The sequence below is a fragment of the Vigna umbellata genome, chromosome 7, assembly GCF_029865625.1.
Source record: "Vigna umbellata cultivar VRB3 chromosome 7, Vumbellata_1.0, whole genome shotgun sequence".
NCBI lineage: Eukaryota > Viridiplantae > Streptophyta > Magnoliopsida > Fabales > Fabaceae > Vigna > Vigna umbellata.
In genome coordinates, this window is record NC_142171.1 from 40,073,202 (window position 1) to 40,097,460 (window position 24,259).

Consider the following 24,259-nt stretch of genomic DNA (forward strand, 5'->3'; position numbering starts at 1 on the left):
ATTTCTGCATATCTTTTATATTTTTAGAAAATCTACTTTATTTTTGCATAACCTTTTATCTTTTATATTTTTCAAAGTTTACTCTTTATATTTTTAAAAACATACTAACTTTCTAAACCTATAAATTATTTTGGAGATTGATTTTATTCAAAACTTAATTATAAACTTAAAAATTATTATTATTTTTTCTTAATCTCTAATCCTCTTTTAATAAACACACACAAACATGGTTTTAAAACTAGTTCATACATTAAAACTAGATTCCTTCAAAATTCCAAAGTATAAAACAGAAATAATAATACATTAAAACAAGATTCCTTCAAAATTCCAGATAATAAAACATAAATAATAACAGAAAACTTTAGCCTAAACAAGGCTTTAGAAATTGGCAGAAAAAAACCTAATCAGAAACGGGGGGCATAGAAGCACCCAAGTGGAAAAAACGTTCACAAGAGTTTTTATAATACAATGCAGCAAAAGAACAGATAACAGAATCATTGTTCTATCTTCTCTGCGTGTGTGTTCGTCGTGAAGTAAATGGCCAGAGCAGCTTGCAACCATCTTCACTTGGTTCCCAGTTTAGTTCATCCATTGAAGTCGACCCTCTTCACAAATAACACTCTCTCCACCACACGCACTCGCTTCTATGACATTCAGCGAAGGTTCTCTTCGTCCAAGATAAGCATGAGCCTCAGGGCTGGTATCGTTGGCCTTCCCAACGTTGGCAAATCCACTCTCTTCAATGCCGTTGTAAGCCTCTCCCTCTATCTCTGTCTGGGTATTCCTTGAAATGAATTTTCCCCCTCATACGTGTCCTGTGATCCTATTTGAGGCATTGTGGAACACTAAATGTGGATACTTTTTAAAGCCGGATTTTGAACCTTAGTTTGCCACACTGACTAGCCCCTTCTGCTGGACCAAATTGTAGTTGACAAATGAAGGGTTTTTATGCTGTTTGTTTTTTCATCCATGTATTTCTTTTTTGTGGGTTTCAATGTTCTTTGATCATTGGGAGTCTCTATCAACTAGTGATAAGACTATTTTACCGCGTATATAAATAGATTTAAAACTTGTTTTACAAGCTTTTAACATTGATGGGTCTTTATTTGAGTATGCTTTTAATAAGTTGAGTTTATGGGATTATTCCAATGTACTGCAGGACACATATTTTGGAAATTCGAACGTTTTTTAACCAAATTCTAAGGGGCTAGTTCCTTCCACTAGACGCAACTACAGTTGGAAAATGAAGGGTCTTTCTTGTCATTGTTTTTCATTCCCTCAGTTTGAGTATTTTGGCGGTTTAGGCATTGGTCATAGACACTTTGATGGGTATGTATTTTGGGTATGCAAGTTGAGTTGCTTCGGCGAACATCTTTGGGAATTTGAATGGCTCTATTTGAGTAGCAAGTTTTTGCTTTTGATGGATGGTTTTCTCTAATAATGTGAGCTGTCCTTGTTTGATGTGGTTTGTAGAGGGAAAGCTTGTTGTTGATTCGTGGTTTCTGAACCTTGTACATGTTCCCTGATTCAAATTTACTATCAATTTTAAGCTTATTTGTTTCTTGGGTTTGAATGAATGTGTTTAGGGAGAGAGAGTGATACCTTTGTATTTTCCAAATGCAATTATGTATCCGGCGTTTGTTAAATTTCTGTTCATATATTCTAGTTCTAGTTCCTATGTAATAGATTCTTCTTTGCCAGTGAAAACATTATTCTTTTAGTTGCTTAAGTCCCAAAATAAATTGAAGGTGAAGACAAGAAGGCAAAAGTTTTTGGTATAGTTAAAAAGAGAACATTATTCAAATAAAATATTGATGTTTTGGAAAATGGGATTTTGCCATATTGGTGAAGACAAGATGGCAAACATTAAATTTGGTTATCAGGGATCATTCAATGGTCAAGTTTTGATTTTATCATTTGTTAAAACATAGTTCGCAACTTACAAACTGATAGGAACCCAGAAATAGTTAGGCCCAAACCTAAAATATCTAAGGTGTATGTTAGATAAAGAAGGAATGGCAAAGTAGGGGATCAAAATGGTCAGAGAGAGAATGAGAAGAATCTTTCCATATAACAAACTGCTGAGCTGGCACAGTAGGAAATGAGTAATTATGTTGTTTGGGTATAAGGGGTGGAAAGAGAGTGGGGGGAAGAGGGGCTGGAATTGGCTAGGAATCGGGAGAGACTAGACACTCTCTAACTGTCTAGAAATACCTTTTTTCTTGCTTTTACAAATCTGTATTCTCTTTCTGGGATATGCACTCTGTTTTTCTTTAATAATAAAGTGACTATTCAGCTATTGTGTGCTTCCTTATTTCTAGTATCTATCACAAACTTTTCTAAGAAACATATCTAGAATTGAGTTCAATAAGTTTTCAATTGTTAGTTTTTGGTCGCAGGGGAGGGGGGAGGACATGAAGATTATTATTCTTAGTAATGAACAAATTAAGCATCTGGTATTGCATTACTGTTTTAACCATGAAAGAAGAAGAACTATTTTGTGTAAGAATGCAACAATGTTTGACTAAAGTTGATGAGAAGTGCTCAATGTGTAAGAATTCCAAGCTTTCCTTGATATTTTGAATTTTGTACTTTACAACAACAAAAACAAAAGCCTTATCCCAATGAGGTTGGCTACAAGGATCAGAAATTGCCACTTGGCTTGATTCATGACTATAGATTCATACTTTCCATGGCAAAAATAGACTGCATATACTTGGTAAACATTTTGACTTGAATTCTCTGCTCATGAATATTAAATAGTGAAGATGTGCTTAACTGTAGCTATTACGAAGGGAAATAGATGTGTATATTTGTTTAAACTTCTTTCTAATTGTCCACATATTTGTTGAGTACCAAAGTAATCTATAAATGTCAAAGAATCCTTTTAAACATGTACACAAAATGTACAGTTCACTATCAGTGTGCGAAGCTTTTTGTGGAATTGATTAGTAGATCCCTTAGAAATTTGAAAAGTCGACACTGAGGTTAAATCTAAGTGTGCTGTTTCATGAGTCTTAACATGCTTCAGAGTAGGCTTTTTGTGGTTGGGGACTTGTATTTCAAAATGATTTAATCATACCAAACAGTAGAATACATGTTATAAGATTTTGAAATTTACAGTTTTTGAAATGACGGCTTGGATTTTATTCCTGGTAAGTGGATAGTCAACCCTTGAATCAATTCTTAAGTTTTATCTATGAAATAGCAATGGACAAATAGAAACTTGTGAAGGGCTACTTTTCAAAAATGCAAATGTCACTATTATATTAGAATTAAGTTTGCATTAACTACTTTTGCCTCTTTTTGTAATCAACTAACTAGCAAAATATTGTGAGGATTATTTTATCTAGTTTGTTTAATTTCTGTTCAATGTTTGTGCTGATTGTTTTATTGATGTTTTTGTGCATAGCCCTAATAGTTCCAAAATTTATCATAATGTATCAGATATTAATTAAATAATGGTTTTGTATGTCTAGGTGGAAAATGGAAAGGCCCAAGCTGCTAATTTTCCATTTTGTACAATAGAGCCAAATGTAGGGATTGTTGCTGTTCCCGATTCTCGTCTCCCTGTACTCTCGGATCTCAGCAAATCTCAGCGTTCTGTTCCAGCATCAATAGAATTTGTGGATATTGCTGGGCTTGTCAAGGGTGCAAGTCAAGGCGAGGTTTTTTTAATTTCTCTTCTCTCTGATTCTTGTCTCAACAAGAACTTGTTTTTATCTTATTTTTAATAAATTCTTTTATGTTTGGCGGTAGTAAGTATGCATTTTCATTGCATTGATCTCTATTCTCTTTTCAACTATTGCAGGGGTTGGGTAACAAGTTTTTGTCGCATATTCGTGAGGTGGATTCTATACTTCAGGTGTGTATCTATCGTCATTTCTTTGTTATCATGATCTTAGATGATTACAGCTATCTAATCTTTTTGTTCTCTGCAGTTGTTCCCTTTTTTTGTTGCTAGAATAATTACATCTACATATCATCGTAGTGTGCTAGCTTTTATGAGTTGTATCTATAGTAGTACCTAGTTCTGTACTTATATGACTAGGGAAGTCTCTTAATCTTCCATGTACTTTTGTATTTGTTCTTTATTATAAATAGAGGATTGTGAGAGGGATCAACTAAGTCCTCTAGAAATATATTTTCTGTTTAATCTCAAGTTTTATGAACCAATTTAGTAGCGCTATGTACATAGTGTGAATCTTAACTTAGAGTTTGGAATCGTTTGTATGTGGTACGAAATACAGGGTAGTTTTCATTCCCTTTATTTATTTAAAATTTCTGTGGATCTGTTGGTTTTCGATAATCAAATTAGGTTGTACGATGTTTTGAAGACAACGACATTGTTCATGTGAATGGGAAGGTTGACCCCAAGTCTGATATCGATGTTATCAATTTGGAGCTCGTTTTCTCAGATTTGGACCAGGTCAGCTTACTAACTATCACTTCACACCATTTTATTGCTTATTTATCATTCTAAATATGTTGGTAGTACATTTGGCTTTTTATAATATTTGTCATGATCTATTACTTAGTTTGGATGATATTATATTATTTTTCTTCCTCGTGCTTTTGGGTTTTTGAACTCTACCTGTGCATGCAGAAACACTTGCTATGAAATTATAACAAACTTCACTGATAAGCTAAGATATTCCTTTTTTAAGCAATGCAGATTGAAAAAAGAATTGATAAGCTAAAGAAGGGCAAGGCAAAGGATTCACAATCTAAACTCAAGGTTATAGTCTTTAACTGCCTGCTACCACATGTCTTAAACTTGTGTTTATTTGTTGAAATAAATCCTTCAACTTGGTTTTGAAAATTTTGATTCTAGGAAGAGGCAGAAAAGTCTGCATTGGAAAAGGTTCAACAGGCGCTTATGGATGGAAAGCCTGCACGATCTGTGACCTTAACAGATTTTGAAAGGGATGCTGTAAAACATCTCTGCTTACTCACCATGAAACCTATTATATATGTGGCAAATGTTGCAGAAACCGATCTTGCAGATCCTGCAGACAATAATTTTGTCAAGGATGTTACAAATGTTGCATCTGAGTTGCAGTCCAGAATTGTAACAATTTCGGCACAGGTATTTTAGAAGGCTTTTGAAGTTCATTATACTGTTAGATCAATAGTGATGTTAGCCTCCTTTTTTAAATGTTTGTACAATTTATTTAAGCTTCTTGAACAAGTTTTCTTGCTTTGATAAAAGTGTCAGAAGTAATGGCAGGTCACACTTCCCCTCTTCAATGGTTTCTCCTTTCCCTTCTAGTTTCACATGGTATCTGTAGGGGGGGTGGCGCGTGGGAGGGTAGTGGCATCTACACTCACTGTATGTGGTGACCATTAAACTTGTTAGAATAATTATTAAGTCTACCTAGTATAGCAGGGCCTAAAGTAGGCAGTTGTGTGTTGGGGTATCTATAATGATTGTTCCTAGCAGTCTAGGACAATCTCTTCATCTTTCATCTATGTATTGTATCATATTTTTATCTATATAAATGATAGAACTGAGAAGGGTCTTTCAAGCCCTTTAGAACTATTTTTCTCTGTTTTAGATCTCAAGTTGGTATCAGAGCAGGTTCATCCTGCTCTGGTTTCCTGTCCACCAGCACTGTCACTGCTGTTTGCACCTGTCCGGTGCCGTTCGCCGTTGTCCGCGGCTGTCTCGCCATTATCTGCAGCTGTCAACTGCAGTTTGGAGCTCTCCAACTTGGTTGTCCGCCATACAACATCTGTCCGCTGCTGTCCACCACCGTTCGCCGCCGTCCGCCGCCGTTCTCCGCCGTCCGCTGTCACAGTTCCGTCCGGCGACCACTGGATCTGGTTCGCCTCTTCACGCGACGGCCAACCCCACCGGTGGGCTCGCCTGATTCTCCTCCACGCTCCGCCACGCGCCGCCTCTTTGTGCGCTGCGATCAGGCGCGTGCTGTACACGCGCCGCCCTCTGCTCATCGGAAAGTCGCCGCGCCACCTCCGTAGCTGTCGCCCTCTGCTCCTCTGTCCGTTCTGCCCCTCAAAATCTCACTTTGGTGTGTCCAGAAGCTCCCCCTTGAAGAAAACCGTGAGCAACCCTAGGTTTTTCGCTGGTTCTTCACGTTTTTCGCTGGTTCTTCACAGTTTTTCTGGTTCTTTCTCCTGCTTTTATCACAGAATGGCGTCTGGAAGTGCTCTTTCTTTCTCTGGAAGTCCCTCCATTACTTCCGAAAAGTTAAACGGAAAGAATTATCTGTCTTGGTCTGCTGCTGTGGAAATGTGGTTCCTTGGTCAAGGACATTATGACCACCTTGAGCAGGATGGGAGCCAAGTACCTTCTGACAAAGCTGAACAATGGAAACAAGCTGATTTCCAATTGTGTGCCCTATTGTGGCAATCTGTGGAACCCCGACTTTTGATATCTCTTAGAGCCTTCAAGACATGTCACACTTTTTGGAAGAAAGCTCAAAGCATTTATGCTAATGATATTCAACGTCTCTATGATACCGCAAACAAGCTCGCCTGTCTCAAAATGACAGACCATGATATGGTTTCATTCATGACTGAAGCCCAAGCAGCTGTGGAAGAATTGAGAATGTTCTTGGAAGCGGAATCTTCAGAAGATATCAAAAAGAAGCTTGACAAGTATTATATGGTGATGATCCTCCGTGCTTTGCATCCAAATATGAATCATATCAGAGATCAACTTCTGACAAGTCATGAGGTCCCTTCCTTGGAAGCCTTGACCACACGTCTTCTTCGTGTTCCTGTGCCTCAGTCTCAGGAAGCTTATGAAACAATGGAACCATCTGTCATGGTTGCCACGCGAGGAAGAGGAGGACGTGGCACTAGAGGAGGAGGACGTGGAGGTCGGGGACGTCCACAATGCTCTTACTGTAAGAGGGTGGGTCACACCCAAGAAAACTGCTACTCCTTGCATGGCTTTCCTTCAAAAACCGTCAATATCTCTAAGGCTGAAACTTCCACTTCCAACTCCAAGTTCACTGAGGAAGAGTATCAAGAGTATCTGCGATTAAAGTCTAATAGTTTGGCGCAATCATCTCAATCCCCAAGTACGTCCACAGCTTGCATGTCTCAATCCATGGAAGGTCTAAATTCATGGGTAATTGACTCGGGTGCTTCGGATCACATTTCTGGTAATACCTCATTGTTCTCAACCCTTTCCCTCCAAGAAAAACCCCATTTCATTACCCTTGCAAATGGCTCTAAAACTTGTTCAAAGGGAGTCGGTCAAGTCTCCCTGTCTCCCTCTCTAACTCTGAAATCTGTTCTTTTTGTCCCTAACTGTCCATTCAATTTAATTTCCCTAAGTCAGTTAACCAAAATGTTACATTGTTCAATAACTTTCGATTCAAAATCTTTTGTTATACAGGAGCGTGGCTCGGGGAGACAGATTGGAGAAGGATATGAAGCTGGAGGTTTATACCATTTTGGATCTCGCCCACGGGTATCTTGTGTTGCAGCTCTTCCCCCTAAAGTGTTACATGATCGGTTTGGCCATCCTCACTTGTCAAAGTTAAAAAAGATGTGTCCTGAACTTAGTGGTCTTCAGACTTTAGAATGTGAGTCCTGTCAACTAGGAAAACATGTTAGATCTGTCTTTTCCAAAAGGTCTCAATCAATGTGTACTTCTAGTTTCTCTATTATTCATTCTAATGTCTGGGGACCTAGTCGCGTCTCTTCTTTTGGTTTTAGGTATTTTGTTACTTTTATTGATGAGTATTCTAGATGTACTTGGGTTTATCTAATGAAAGATCGCTCTGAATTGTTACCCATTTTCACATCCTTTTTGAATGAAATCAAGAACCAATTTGGTCATGTAATTAAAGTCTTAAGAAGTGATAATGCTAAAGAGTATTTCTCATTAACTTTTTCTTCACTTCTTAGCTCCCATGGTATTTTACATCAGTCCACTTGTCCTCATACACCCCAGCAAAATGGTATAGCCGAAAGAAAAATTAGACACTTGGTTGAAACGGCTCGTACCCTTTTGCTTAGTGCTCATATTCCTGTTCATCACTGGGGGGATGCCATCTTAACTGCATGTTTTCTTATTAATAGGATGCCCTCCTCCTCCCTCAATAATAAAGTCCCTTTCTCCATTCTCTTTCCCAATGATCCTCTCTTTCACACCTCTCCTCGCGTCTTTGGTTGTGTTTGTTTTGTTCACGACATGTCTCCGGGGCTCGACAAGCTCTCTGCTCGTGCGATCAAATGTGTCTTTTTGGGCTATTCTCGGCTTCAAAAAGGGTACCGGTGTTACTCCCCTGAAACCAAAAAGTACTACATGTCTGCCCATGTTACCTTCTTTGAACAGACACCTTTCTTCTCGCCCTCTGTTCAAGATGTTCATATCCTCCACCAGGTCCTTCCTCTTCCAGTGGTTGAGTCTAATATCTCCAATCCCTCAGTCAGTCCAAGTCATGCCCAAGGTCCTCCCGAACCTTCCTCTCCCCATACTGATATCCTTCGACACAGTACCCCGGTGAGTAATCCTCTTCCAGCAAATGGTGGATCTCCTCCTTCAGATTCTTCTCCGTCACCATCTCCTGTCACGCCTCCTGGTGAAGATGATTCTGGTTGGCCCATTGCTCTCAGAAAAGGTACTCGTTCCACTCGCAACCCTCATCCCATTTATAATTTTGGTTTAATAGCCAATTTAGTCCTCACTTTGGTTGAAAAATCTCAATTTAGTCCCTCGTTATAAAAGTGTTTTGAATTAGTCCTAACTTTTAAAATAGTGGGTCAGATTGGTCCTTTCTGTTAAATATAAGTTAACAAAATTAATGGATGATGATGTGACACAACTTAAAGCTAACGAGGGACCAATCTAACACATCAGCTTTAAGTTGTGTCACATCATCATCGATTAATTTCGTTAACTTATATTTAACGAAAGGGACGAATCTGACCCACTATTTTAAAAGTTAGGACTAATGTAAAACACTTTTATAACGAGGGACTAAATTGAGATTTTTCAACCAAAGTGGGGACTAAATTGGCTATTAAACCTATAATTTTCTTAGTTATCACCGAGTGTCGCCCTCCTTTTATTCCCTTTTATCCTCAATATCTCCTGTGGTTATTCCTAAAAATGTGAAAGAAGCACTTGATCATCCTGGATGGCGACAAGCCATGATTGAAGAAATGCAGGCTCTTGACCACAGTCATACTTGGGAGCTTGTGCCACTTCCCCCGGGCAAAAAGGCTGTTGGTTGTCGATGGGTATATGCCATTAAAGTCGGCCCTAATGGTGACATTGATAGGCTCAAAGCCCGACTGGTTGCAAAAGGGTACACTCAGGTTTATGGTCTTGATTATTGTGACACCTTTTCTCCCGTGGCCAAGATGACTACCATTCGATTGTTCTTTGCCATGGCTGCCATTCGTCATTGGCCACTTCATCAGTTGGATATCAAAAATGCCTTTCTCCATGGTGATCTTGAGGAAGAAGTGTATATGGAGCAACCTCCGGGGTTTGTTGCTCAGGGGGAGTCTGGTATGGTTTGTAAATTGAGCCGATCTCTATATGGGCTCAAGCAATCACCACGTGCTTGGTTTGGAAAGTTTAGCTCCATTATTAAAAAATTTGGGCTAAAACGCAGTGAAGCAGATCATTCAGTCTTTTATTATCATTCGTCTCCCGCGAAATGTGTTTACTTGATAGTATATGTTGATGATATAGTTATTACAGGAAATGATGCTGCTGGAATATCTCAATTGAAGGAGTACTTGTGTAAACATTTTCAAACCAAGGATCTTGGGAGCCTCAAATACTTCCTAGGCATTGAAGTAGCTCAGTCAAAAGATGGAGTTGTAATCTCCCAAAGGAAGTATGCTCTAGATATTTTACAAGAAACAGGCATGATTGATTGTAGACCGGTTGATAGCCCTATGGATCCAAATCAGAAATTAACAACAGAAGGAGGTGAATTATTCTCCGACCCGGAGAGATATAGGAGGCTAGTTGGAAAACTAATCTATCTCACTATTACAAGGCCGGATCTATCTTTTGCAGTTGGAGTGGTTAGTCAGTTTATGCAAGCGCCATGTGTTGGCCATTGGAATGCTATCATTCGAATTCTAAGGTATGTGAAAAAGGCTCCAGGGCAAGGGTGTTATATGAAGAAAAAGGAAGCCTTCACGTATCAGGATATTGTGATGCTGATTGGGCAGGTTCTCCTATTGATAGACGATCTACTACTGGATATTGTGTTTTCCTTGGAGGAAACATTATCTCATGGAAAAGTAAGAAACAAAATGTAGTGGCTCGATCAACAGCTGAAGCTGAATATAGGGCAATGGCTTCATTAACATGTGAACTTATATGGGTGAAGCAGTTCCTTCAAGAGCTTAACTTCTGTAACATCCAGAGTATGAAGATGTATTGTGATAACCAAGCTGCTCTTCACATTGCATCAAATCCAGTGTTTCACGAGAGAACCAAACATATAGAAATTGATTGTCATTTTGTTCGGGAAAAATTATTGTCAAAAGAAATATGTACTGAGTTTGTTGGATCAAATGACCAACTCGCAGATGTGTTGACTAAGTCGTTAAGGGGACCTCAGATTGAGTTTATTTGTTCCAAGCTTGGTACATACAATCTGTATGCTCCAGCTTGAGGGGGAGTGTTAGAATAATTATTAAGTCTACCTAGTATAGCAGGGCCTAAAGTAGGCAGTTGTGTGTTGGGGTATCTATAATGATTGTTCCTAGCAGTCTAGGACAATCTCTTCATCTTTCATCTATGTATTGTATCATATTTTTATCTATATAAATGATAGAACTGAGAAGGGTCTTTCAAGCCCTTTAGAACTATTTTTCTCTGTTTTAGATCTCAAGTAAACTCATACTTGCCATTGTTAGGTAATGACAATAAAATACGTGATATGATATGCCTATAAATCATATTCTACTAAATTTGATTCTAATTAGATATTCCTATAATAATAAAGATCCTTAGTAAATAAGGGAACAACTCAAATATTAAAGAAGAATAAATGCTAAGAGATAATCTAATATACTTACAAATATTCTAAGTATTTTTTTAGATATTTCTTAAAATTTTAACATTTACGATACAAAGTGATAGTGACCTGCCCAACTGTTCTGGCCTCCAAGTTCTTAATCATTTTTGTGGTTCTTCCTCAAGGAGTCTTAGAAGGTTATGACTGGTTTGGATCCAAAAGATTGCCACCAGACGTGGTTCTACTTCTAGAGAGAAGACGTCAAACTCCAGTTGAAAGTTACAAGATTTGAGGACCCATGGTGGAAGCATGAGATTTTGATATGGGGTTTACAAGGCCTTAGCTTAGGTGCATATCTTTTATAATTAGGAATATCTAGATTATACATGTACTATTAGGAAAATTTTTATTTATTCTCGCATCATGTCTTAATTATTAGAGGATACCATATCTCCTCTATTGACTGATTTAGTTTTGTCAATATAAATAAAGTTTCGTGCTGTCTAAAAATTGCACGGTTCAGCCCAGTGCCTCTTTATTTCTTGTAGTTTTGCATGGTCTCTAGGAGCTATATAAAAACCATGTTGGTTTGGTAGACCCATTATATCTGAAAGATTTTGTTTGGCGAACCTTGCTCCCAAGTTTGCATGCGTGGTTTCAATGTTGTTTTCGACGACCTTTGTTTTGTTTGGGGAGCACAGGGTTGGGATGACATTGAGCTGATTATCCAACAAGACATACATTGAGGCAAACCACAGATCCATGCGCGTCATATTTCTCGTAGCCCACAACTCCTGTTGGCGCATGGCGGTGCACGCAGCAGTGGCTAAAGGCCAGCCAACCTACGCCTTGGTAGCCTCCTCTATGAAATCCTAACCCCTGTGGTGGTGGCTCATTCGGAGTTTGTTTGGCAGTTCAATTAATTTTCTATCTTGGATTATTTTATTTTTTTTTTCTAGATTTAGAAAATGTTTTCCATCACCTAATTAACATCTATAATAGACTCTCACATATTTTCTAACCATATTGTTGGTATTGAGACGATGGACGAGGCTAACTATTCAAATTGAGCTTCTGAAATTAGTTTATGGCTAAGTGGGTTGGGCACAAATCTCGTATTACTGCCCACTATTGAATTCTATGATTGATCTTTGATCTTCCCTATACACATTGTATCAGAATCCTATCAATATAAATATGAAAACATCTGAGGGGAGTTTTCAAGCTCTCTCAATTTACTCTTAAGTATATTCTTTTTTATTTATCTCAGTTTGGTATTAGAGCAGGTCGATTATGTTTTGTTGGTCTCAATCTTCTTCGGAGCAGTTTTCAGCACATTCACCATCCGTCACCTCTGTTGCTGCCAGCCGCCACTGTTTCCCAGTTTTCTCTGGCGACCACTAGATTTGGAGCGTCTTTCTGAGCAACGACCAACCTCGGCAATTCCGGAAGCTGATTCTTCTACACGTGTTGCCACACACTCAATATCTGTTTGTCGCTGTTAGGAGCATGTCACCCATGCGCCGCCTTCCTCTCGCCGGAACTTTGTCGCGCCACCGTCATAGGTCTCAGTCGAAACTCTTTGTCACGCCACCAATGTGGTCAAGAGTCATCCTAGTTCGAGGTCACGCTAGGATTCTCATCCACCTTAGCTGTTTTCTTCTTCTCCACCAGTGGAAAGGTTTGGAACTATTTTCTCTTTCTCTTTGCATGAAACAACCAATGTCTCTATTGCTGAAATTGTTAAACCAAAATTCTTTGATGAAGAATACCAAGAATATTGTGGTTGAAATCTAATAGCTTGGCACAATTATCCATAAATCACAACTTCTCAACAACTTGCATCTCATAATCCATGGAAGGTCAAAAGCCCATGGATAATTGACTCAGGTGCTTCTAACCATATTTTTGGTACTACCTCCTTGTTCTCATCCCTTTCCTTTCCATAAAATCCTTATTTCATCACCCTAGGCAATGGCTCTAAAATCTCCTTCCAAGGTTGGTCAAGTTTCACTTTCTTATCTAAAATTAGTTCTTTTTTTCCCTTGTCCTTTCAATCTTATTTCTTTGAGTCAACTAACCAAGTCTTTTAACAGTTGAATAACCTTTGATGCCAAATCCTTTGTTATACAGGAATGTGGTATAGGACGACTGATTGGAGGAGGATATGAATATGGAGTTTTGTACTAATTTAGAACTAGTCTATGTGTGTCTTGTTTTGCTTCTCTATCTACTAAGCTTTTGCATGATCGTAAGGGACATCCACACGTGTCAAAATTAAAATGTGAGTCATGTAAATGGTCTTAATTATCATTGTACAATCATTGTATGACTGTATTCAAGGCCAAAATGAAGAAAAAGTGTCACTGTAGCAGGTAATAATAGCCAAATTTTTTAATAATTGTCAGTGATTGTATGAACTTGACTACAATGATACTTTTTCTCTCATGACCAAAAGGACTACTATTCGTCGTTTCTTTGCCATGGTAGCTATTCGTCATTGGACACTTCATGTACTGGATATTAAAAATGCTTTTCTCCATGGAGATCTAGAAGAGGAAGTCTGCATGGAGCAACCTACTGGATTTGTTGCTCGAGGGGAGTTTAGCTTGATTTATAAGTTGCGCTGCACTTTCTATGGTCTCAAGCAATCTCCACGTGCTTGGTTTGGAAAATTTAGTTCAATTATTCAAAATTTTGCCCTGAAACATATTGAAGCGAATCAGTCAGCTTTTTATTGTCATACCTCTCCTGGGAAATGTGTTTACTTAATAGTATATGTTAATCGTAATATAATCATTGTAGGGAATGATGCTACTAGAATATCTCAACTGAAGGAATACTTTTGTAAACATTTTCAAACTAAGGATCTTAGGAGCCTCAAATACTTCTTAGGTATTGATGTAGCCTAGTCAAAAGACGGTGTTGTAATCTCTCAAAGGAAGTATGCCCTACACATCTTGAAAGAGACAAACATGCTTGACCGTAGAAGTCCTATGGACCTAAATCAAAAATTAATGACAGAACAAGATGGATCTTTCTCTGATCTAGAAAGATATAGAAGGCTGGTTGGAAAGCTTATTTATCTTACTATCACTAGACCTGATTTATCCTTTGCAGTTGGTGTAGTTAGTCAATTTATACAAGCTCCTTGTATTGGCCATTGGAATGTTGTCATGCGTATCCTAAGATACTTCAAAAAGGATCTAGGACAAGGTTTGTTATTATTAGAAAGTGAGTTTTTAAGCCTAACTCAAACCCACAAAATCGGCTTGTAGGGTGAGGTTTGCACCTCACTTATATATTATAATTTGGCCTTATCTCTAGTCGATGTGGAACTTCCAACACACCCCCTTCACGCCGAGGTATAGACATCTCGTGCGTGATAGTAGAAATTGGGTGGTCCGATAATGGCCCGATTGCGGGTGGAATAGAAGAATAGAATGCCCACTTAGAACTCGCTAGGATAGGCTCTAACCATGGCTCTGATACCAACTTAAGATTGAAAAGAAATAATTCTTGAGGGCTTAATTGATCCCTCTCACAATCTTCTATTTATAAGAATAAATTGATACACAAATACATGATAAAATAGGATAAATATCCTAACAGTTATATTAAGATAAAAGAAATACCCAAATATCTGGGTATTATGATGTTGACTGGGTAGGATCCCCTACGGGTAGGTGTTATACTACGGTATATTGTGTTTTCTTCTGGAGGAAATATTATGTCTTGGAAAAGTAAGAAACAAAATGTTGTCACTCAATCAACAACTAAAGTTGAATATAGGGCAATGATGTCTCTTGTGAACTTATATGGGTGAAATAATTCCTTCAAAAACTTAACTTTTATGAGATTCAACAAATGAAGATGTATTGTGACAACCAAGCTGCCCTTCACATTGCTTCCAATCGAGTGTTCCATGAAATAACTAAACACATTGAGATTGAGTGCACTTCGTACGGGAAAAGTTGCTTTCCTAGGAAATTTGTACTGAGTTTGTTGGATCCAATATTCAACTTGCAGATGTATTAACAAAATCATTAACAAAATCATAAAAGGGACCTCTAATTGATTTTATTTGTTCCAAGCTTAGTACATACAATTTGTATACTTCAACTTGAGGGAGAATGTTAGAATAAGCATTAAATGTAGTTAAGAAGTAATTGTATTGGAAAAATACTAGTACCTATTACCATACCTATCTTTTTACCTAAGTATCTACGATTGATCTCTGATTTTTCCCTTTACACATTGTATCAGAATCCTATGAATATAAATATGAGAACATATGAGGGAGTTTTCAAGCTCTCAATTTACTCTTAAATATAGTCTGTTTTATTTGTCTCAACTAGAAGAACATAAACAATGGATAAAGATTGAAGCTCAATTGTGTCATGTTATCAAATCTACTATATCCACATCTCAGTCAAACCTATTTTTCTGTGCCCATGAGACATGTGCATCAGGTTGGAGCGAGGCTTGTGCCCTTTATACAAATGAAACACACCACTTATATGATGTATGCCAATATCTCTTGACACTTCTTTCCATGACTATTTGAAGGTCCTATCTCTGCTTATCTCTAGCGTATTCTTGTTTCCAAAATGCAAGCGTTGTCCGTGCATTACACATAAGATTGATAAGTGTTGGAAGCTGCATGTGAAACCCTCTCATTTACTTCATAATGCTTAGGCATCTATTGTCGAGTCAGCTATTGCTCCAAAATACCAGCTGATCAGCCTCGTATAACACTTTGACAACATATGAAGCCTCGGACCAATTTGTTAGGTACCTATGTTTGGAACCTAACAAGAACACACTTAGAAGATAGAAAGAACAATGAAAGAATGAGTTTCTGTATTGAAATTGAGAACGATGTACACTGATAGCGCTAATGGAGGCCTAATCCCCCTCTTAGCCCTAACGAAGGCTTAATCCCCCTTCTGGCCAAAGTCCAGATTTACAAAATAATACTCAATGATGCCCCTGACAACATAACCGGGTGTTATTTATACAATTTCTCCACCTTCTATCCTAAACCTATTACCCATTATATCCTCTTATCCTATATCCTAACAGAGACTTTCCAATGTACTACTAAACTTCCTTGATAGCATACATTGGTAATTCTTCTGCTTGTCTATCTGATTCTCCTTTCCTTGGTCCTTGGGTCATTGACTGTGGTGTAATTCACCATATATTTGATAATCATTCTCTTTTCTCTTTCTTTACTTTCTAATACTACTACTATTGATAATTTGCCTTCTACCACTTTGCCAATGGTTCAAAAACAAAAGCTTGTGGCATTGACACTATGTAGCCCCTCCCATTTCTTATTGTTGACTCTATCTTTTATGCCCTTTCCTGTCCATTTAATCTACTTTCTGTAATCTGATTGATCCAATACAATGACACTATCTCCACCTTTACTAAAAATAATATTACTTTGTATGATCAAATATCACGAAGGATGATTGACGTCAGATGTGAGTCCCATGGCCTGTACTATATCTTTCTATCACTGTCAGTATTTGCATGTGATCTCTTCAATGATGATTGATGCACATGTAGGATGTCCTGGGTTGACAAATTTGCAAAAGATGGTGTCATGTTTAAATCATTTTTCTAGTTTGGATTGTGAGTTGTGTTAATTAGGAAGACATATTTGTCATTATTTTTCTAATAGTCTCAATAAATGAGCTTCATCACCTTTTCTAGTTAACTCTAATATTACTGGTCCTTCTCGTTTTGCGACTTCTACTTCTAAATATTTTGTTACCTTATTAACGAGTATTCTATATGTACTTGGATTTGGTTAATCAAAAATTGACCATAACTGATACGATATAAGGTAACAGATGTTGTTAGGGGTTGGAAGGTATACGAGAGAAGAAGAAAGTATATGAGAGAAGAAGGGCACCGAACGGTGGAAGGCGGGGAGAGGTCGAGCCGAGCGGTGGAAGGCGGTGAGGGAGAAGAAGAAGGGCACCAAACGGTGGAAGGCGGGGAGAGGTCAAGCCAAATGGTGGAAGGCGATGAGGAGAAGAAGAAGGGCATCGAACGGGGGAAGGCAGGGAGAGGTCAAGCCGAACGATGGAAGGCAGTGAGGAATCAAGAAGTGAACCCACTGGCTACTGCCCTCCAATTCAGATCTGGAGGCTTGGGTGGTGGCAATTCCTCCTCCAATAACTTCCCTTCTTCTTGGATTCTATTAGCTTCCAGCATTCTGGTCACCTTTTTTCCAGAATCGCAGGCCTTTAGAGAATGGTCTTCGATGTCTTCCGTTGCTTTAAGCCGCTCTCTCCCCTCTGTTAGTGTATTAAAAACTACAAGTCCCCTTTTCTATTCGCTGGCCCACCTCCTCACATAATCCATTCTTCTCTCCCGGGCATTGATTCTTCCATCCACTCTTCCCTCCGAAGCCTTCATTCCTTCTTCCATCACGCTTCTCTCCCACTGATTCATCCCTCCTAGACCGATTGGTTCCTGTCGTCCTCTTCTGTTCGGGTCCGGCAGTCCTCTCCCGTGCGGATCCGACATTCCTCTCATGTTTGCTTCCCGACATCCTCTCCCGTTCGGTTCTAGCAGTCCTCGACCGTTCGGTTCCTGCACTCCTCTCGGGTTCATAGCCTGTAGTCCTAGCCCGTTCGATTCTGGCCGTCCTGTCACGTTCAGCTCGGGCAGTCCTCTCTCGTTTGGTTCTGGCAGTCCTCTACTGTTCGGTTCCTGTAGTCCTCTCCGGTTCACATCCTATAGTGCTAGCCCGTTCGGTTCCGGCCATCCTCTTACGTTCGGCTCGGGCAGTCCTCTCCCGTTAGGTTTTGCCCGTCCTTTCAAATTCGGATCCAGTAGTCCTTGACCGTTCGGTTCCGGCAGTTCCCTCATGTTCGGTTCCGGTTGTCCTCTCACGTTCGGATCCAACAGTCCTCCGTCGTTCAGTTCCTGCAGTCCTCTCAGGTTCGCCTCCTGTAGTCTTAGCCCGTTCGGTTCTAGCAATTCTCTCACGTTCGATGCTGGGACGTATTCTTTCGCGATTCCCGACTGCTTACTGGCCGCCACCCTTTCAAAGATGGTACCCCCGTTTTGTTCTCCAAATCGCACCACCACTGCCCCCTTCAGACCTTCCCAAGAACGATTCTTGGCTTTCTCCTTCCAGGCTCTGAACCAGTAGCCAGCGCTCCCCTCCATACCGATGTCAGCTAGGCGCACCTTACCCTCCTCTGCCACACCTTGCAACTCGAAGAACTTCTCTGCCTTAGAGACCCACCCCAACGGATCAAACCCTTCGAAAGTGGGTAGTTCTGCCCTTTTTCCCCAATTAGGTTGGGCGTCTCTTCGGTCTTCCTCCTTCGAGCATTCCCTTCTCCTTCTCTGATTCTCGTTAACAGAATGTTGATCTTCATCTACAGACCCTGGACTACCTTCTAATCCCTTTTCCTGGTTCCACACCCTTCCTCCAAGAACTCACAAGAATTCTCTAGTTTCCTGCCGCATTTCTTGTATATTTCTTCTCCATTCTGCTAGCTCCCTTTTCTGTTCGTTGATCCTCCTTTCCCAAGAATTGTCTCTTCCTTCCATGCTTCCCCCCTTTCTTGATCACTTGATCCGTTCTTGACCCCTTCTTGATCCGGCACCCCTCTCCTAAGGATATCCGATAGCTTCTTGATCCGGCAGCCCTCTCCTAAGGATAATTGCAAGTTCTCCCGGTTATACGGCAGCGCTCTGGATGATCTGACCGCCTCTCGAAACGGCAGGTCGGATCAATTTGTTAGGTACCTGGGTTGGAAACCTAACTATGAACACTAAAAGTAGGTAGAAACAGTAAAGAAAGAACGGGTTCTTGTTAGAACTGGACTTTAAGCCTTCAACCCCACAAACCCATTTGCACCCACTTATAAACTATGAATTGGCCTTGTCTCTTGTCGATGTGGGACTTCCAACACACCCCCCTCACGCTGAGGTATATACATCTCGAGCGTGGGATTAGACATTTTTAATGGGTGGTCCGATAGCGGCCCGATAGCGGGTGGATCAATATGCCCAGCAAACAACAAATATCGCTAGGATAGGCTCTAACCATGGCTCTGATACCATGTTAGACGTGGACTTTAAGCCTAACTCAACCCCCCACAAAATCGGCTTGTAGGGTGAGGTTTGCTGTTAGGAGTTGGATAGTTTATGAGAGAAGAAAGAAAAGAGAGTAGGCAGTTAGGAAAAGGCGGGAAGTATGGGTATAAAAGAAATAACGCATTATATTGTGGGGGGCAGAGAAAATGATATAATTTGTATAGACCGGTTTCAGGACCTGGTGAGAAGGGTTAGGCCCTCGTCTTACACGTGTTCTCTTTATTCGTTACAGTGAATAATATACCCATTATTTGATTCTTTCTGTTGTGTGAGAGTGCGTATGTTAGGACATGGAGGGTTTATGAAAGGAGAAAGATAGTAGAGAAATAAAGATGAGTACTTAACTGTTGAGCAGTTAAGGGGGCGGGAAAAGGTCTATAAAAGGACCTCTTTTGTAGTTACGGGTAGACAGTTTTTACCTTTGAGTTTGTAGACCGGTTCGGACCTGGTGAAGGAGGTTAAGCTCCTGGTTTTCCCAGTTGTATTCTTGATTCTTTGATGTGAATACAGTTCAATTCATTACCATTTCTTGTTGTGAGTTTTACTGGAGTGTGCGAGTGAGGTAGAAAGTTAGGATTCTTACCCAGATTTCTAACAGATCAGTGAGTGAGGTAGACGGTTAGGAAATTATTCTCGGATTCCTAACATTTGCACTCACTTATAAACTATGAATTGGCCTTATCTCTAGTCGATGTGGGACTTCCAACAGTTCTATTATTGACAACGATAGAAATCTCTTTACAAAGAATGGTTGGGAGCATAACCTCCCTCTTCTAGTAAAAGTCCAGAGTTTACAAAAGAATACTCAATGCCTTCTATAGAGTTACAAGAGCTCTATTTATAGCAGCTCTGACCCGCTTCCTATTTACAACTGATACCCTCACACCCTTAACCGCTCAGTCCATAACCCAATCTATCCTAACATCCTATATCCTAACAGAAATGGTTAAGAAAAGTGATATGCCAACCATTAGATGTAGCCAGAACAAAGGATTAAATATGTATTTGGTCCTTAGAAAAGCAGAAAATTTCAATTTTGGTCGCTGATGATTCATTTCTTCATTTGATTCTTATACCATGTAATGTTCACAACTGCACCTTGTCATTAATGAAGCTTTACGAAGTCATAAAGCGTTCACAGGAAGTTGTGTGATATGAACTTTTTCTAAAACTGTTACTTGTCTGTATATCATAATATCTGAATATTAAGAGAATAATTTTTGATATTTTTGTTCAAGTCACCACAGCAAATAAGGATGGGGATGTTTGTCCTTGCAGGTTGAGGCAGAGCTTACTGAGCTACCTATTGAAGAACGACAAGAATATTTGCAATCTCTTGGTGTTAGTGAAAGTGGTCTTGGAAACTTAATCAGGGCAACTTATGACCTTTTGGGTCTGAGAACTTATTTTACTTCTGGTGAAAAGGTTAGGGAAAACTGGAAATGTTTTAGAGAGAATACATTTTAAAATATCTTGTTAAACATGTATGTCGTGGCAAGGTAATTTACTATAATAATTATTAATTATTTCATGTTCAAAACTGATTTTGTTTTCTACTGAGTACACAGGAGACAAAAGCGTGGACAATACTTGCAGGTTGGATTTTTCCCTGGATGAGACTTTTACATTGCACAATACTATAACATTGACTATATTTGACTATAAACAGGCTTTTAAATATAGTTTGCTTTTGCTCTTTAACTGCTGATAAATGAATACGTTCACCTTTCTTTTAAAAGATTGATTGCCCATTTTTTCTATGGAATAACTAACCTGATCGATTAACCAAGTTGAATTAATTATATTTGTTTAAAAGATTGATTGTCCATTTTTCTTTGGAATAGGTAACTGACCGGTTAACCAATTGAAATAATAATATTATAAGAATTGTACTTAGGTTGGATCACTCCACTAATATTAAGGCTCTTGTTGTACTAGGAATGACTGCACCTCAAGCTGCTGGAGTTATTCACTCTGACTTTGAGAAAGGTTTCATTCGAGCAGAGACAGTAAGCATCTATAACTTTGAACTCCTATCTGTAATATATATTAGCATATGACTTTGCATAGAAGATATTGTAAAAATTAAATGCAGAAAGAAACAGGTGATGATTGCTATTCTATTTTCCGGATAATGTGGGGGCCATATATCTGAGAAACTTTGATGCAATAATTGATGGTTTTTTCTCCAAAGTTTATGTTAATATGTGAAAAATATGTCATAACACTCCAGTATAGACAAAAAAGAAAGCTAGTTCTGACTCAATTTGGGCAACTGAATCAAGTGAGACCCTAAAATATTATATATTTTTATTAGTTATACTATTGTGTTTATTTCAAACAGGCTGAAGTTTGCTTAATGTATTCATTGATCTTGATCAAAGACGTTGTTTTAAATTAGGTGTCTTATGATGATTTTGTTGCTGCTGGTTCACTTGCTGCAGCACGAGAGAAAGGAGTTGTAAGTGGCTTATATCATTTTACTCCCAATAAACCATGTTTTATTTCATGTTCATGTATATTATTTTAGCATATGTAAACCAAGAAGCACCTCTGTAGAGTAGTGTCAACAAGTCCAACATTTTTTGGACATGGCACTCCATCCACACATGTCTGACACTCCAACCATGTCACAACTAAAAATTTATTTATTTTTCAATTGAGAAACATCTTGGACAGTTCCTGGTCGTGGTTTGAGTATGGACAAAAAGAGTGAACGGACACCTATTCTTAGTTAAACATTTTCTAGACACTACTATCATGAAAGAGTAAAAAGAAATTAAAAAAAAAAAAAAAACTGATGTTATAAATATTACAAGACTCAACAATTTTTTGTAAAGTTTGTATCCTTAAGGCTTAACTAGTTATTTCAACTATTAAGAGATATGTTTCTGATAATTCTATTGTGAGGGCCATTATTATATGGAAACAGTAAAACATGGCAGATTTATTTTATACATCGTGAATACATCTTTATACATATGATGTTAGAACTACTGTTCTAAGATTTATTTTATACATTATAAATACATTGTGAATACATCTAAGTTTACTTGTGAATAGTGGAATGATATTAGGCTAAGGAAGGGAGCAGAGCATGTATTCTTATATAATCTGTATAAGCTGAAACGAGATGTTGTCTATTGCCTCTCATGTAATTCATGAAATTAGTTCCCTCTATTATGTTGTTTGCAGTTGAGATCTGAAGGAAAAGACTATGTTGTACAAGAAGGAGATGTCATGTTGTTTCGGTTCAATGTTTAGCAGAATTTACTACTGTACCAGACAGTGGAGAAGTTGAGATGTATTTTTGACCAAGGTCAGAATTTTTATTTTCAGCCAATCAGTGATCATAGATAAGCATTGTTTGTTTATAGTGTCAATTGATAAATGCTCCCCTTCTAGGAGAAAGTGAGGAAATTGAGATACAATTTATGACTACAGGTCAGAAAATTTTGGCAAAATTGATGGCTAGAAGTCAATATTTTTGGCAGCCAATTTCTTGTTAAAATTTTTAGAGATATTGTTTTGTTGTACTGATTTTTTTTTTTTTTAATTTTTTCATAGCATACAATAATGTTCTTGAATATTTATAATATAATAATAAGGGTTAAAAGTCTCTCACCCTTTACATGCATTTTTTTTTTAATCATAGCATTCGGCTTCATTAAGTAAAGCACAAATTATAGTAGAGTTGGCATTAGTGACTTATGCAGATTTCACAGGTTTAAGAAAGTTACTAAAATTTGTCAGAAAAAAAGTGCTGGACTATGATAAAGAAAAATGACTGCTGGGTGTAAGATAAATGATACAGGAATACAGAAACACTGTTTGGCAAATTTTTCTGACAAGGCTCAAGTAGGATATTGGTAATACTGACTGAATAACCCATTTTCATTACATAAAAATTACTGTATCCAATTTAGTTCCTGAAGAAAAATAGGTCAACAAATCGTCCATCAAGATTACGAATTGTGGAACATTTTAATCCTTCATCCATTTCAATTAATAATACTTTCAAGGACCAACTTAAGCCGCCACTTACTTTTAGAGTCTAATGCTAAATTTGTTTAAGATTTTAGATTTAAAGTTTAGGACTGAGGGTTTATAACGGATTTATCATTTTAAAATTTAGGATTTAAAGTTTATAACGGATTTACCTAGTTTCTAAGATTTTTTTTTCCTTTAGGAATCAAATTGGGTCAAGTAACTAATTTTTAGGGTTCATTGATTATTTTTTTTTTCATGCACTCCATAATTTCCAACTTTACCTCCATAATTTTCAAAATAATTATTGTGTTTTTTTAAAAGTGACTTTCGGATTACTTGTTCTGAAATTCAGAATAAGTTTTTCAAGATTTCTGAAAGATGATTTTTAGAACAAAATTTCTGGAATAGAATTTTTAAAATTAGATTTTTGGACCATATTAAATGTATTTAAGCATAAGCATTTTGGAACATAATTTCTGGAAAAAGTTTTCTAAAACATACATAATATTCTGCATAATAAGGTTTTTGGAAGGAGCTTTTTGAAACGAGCTTATCAGAATATGCTTTTTGAAATAAATATATATATAATGTATTCCCGAACGATCTTTTCATAGAATGAACTCTTTTCTTCTTCCTCTATAGTGGAGAACAGAGGTGTGACATAGATGACACATTCTTTTTCTCTTGCAATTAGTAATAATGGGGGTGCAGAAAGAAAAAGTTCTGTTCGTTTTGGTTAGCATTACCAAATGTGTTTCAATTTATTCTGAATAAAAAATCCCAGGTATCATGAATGCTTGAAGAAAACCCTAGAATAATCAAAATTAAAGATCATCAAAGTTTAAACATTGATAAGTATATTCTTGTGAGGTAAGGAAACAATTATATTTGAGCTTGATCATCATAAGTGATTGTTACCAATGATTGGACAACACCCATCCACCAGCTAATCTTGCTTAGGCATGTAATATATAATTTAAAATCTATTTCAGCTTAGCTTCTAAGTCATAAGTATTTTTTAATTAAGCAAAGAAGGAAAAAAAATGAAGGTATATGAAGCATAATATGGCACTCAACCATGTAACATAATATGGCACTAACACTCTCAATTGAAAGAAGTTTCCTTTATTCTTAAAATCTTTGTTTGGTAAAGAATAAATGAGATGGAA

General features: G+C 38.0%; 1 protein-coding gene across 2 annotated transcripts; it reads left to right on the forward strand.

Annotated features, from left to right (window-relative positions):
• Positions 1-450: 450 nt before the first annotated feature.
• LOC148195996 (uncharacterized) lies at positions 451-22,623 on the forward strand. 2 transcript variants are annotated; one of them, XR_015781044.1, is made up of 12 exons: positions 451-750; positions 3,480-3,668; positions 3,812-3,865; positions 4,319-4,429; positions 4,676-4,738; positions 4,835-5,089; positions 20,379-20,525; positions 20,669-20,696; positions 21,039-21,109; positions 21,502-21,561; positions 22,296-22,419; positions 22,506-22,623. XR_015781044.1 is itself a non-coding variant. In XM_088095421.1 (11 exons), the coding sequence occupies exons 1-11, from the start codon at positions 538-540 to the stop codon at positions 22,362-22,364; spliced, it is 1,260 nt and encodes a 419-aa protein (XP_087951547.1). In that variant the 5' UTR covers positions 452-537; the 3' UTR covers positions 22,365-22,623. The 2 variants fall into 2 exon arrangements, 1 of the variants encoding a protein (XP_087951547.1); XM_088095421.1 differs by having other exon boundaries at positions 452-750; positions 22,296-22,623.
• Positions 22,624-24,259: the final 1,636 nt, after the last annotated feature.

Excerpts from the sequence above, each read along its gene's own strand:
- LOC148195996 (XM_088095421.1), top strand. The coding sequence starts at position 538 with ATGGCCAGAGCAGCTTGCAACCATCTTCACTTGGTTCCCAGTTTAGTT. Across the intron at positions 20,526-20,668 it reads ATTTTACTTCTGGTGAAAAG|GAGACAAAAGCGTGGACAAT; the intron begins GTTAGGGAAAAC and ends CTGAGTACACAG. Across the intron at positions 20,697-21,038 it reads AGCGTGGACAATACTTGCAG|GAATGACTGCACCTCAAGCT; the intron begins GTTGGATTTTTC and ends TTGTTGTACTAG.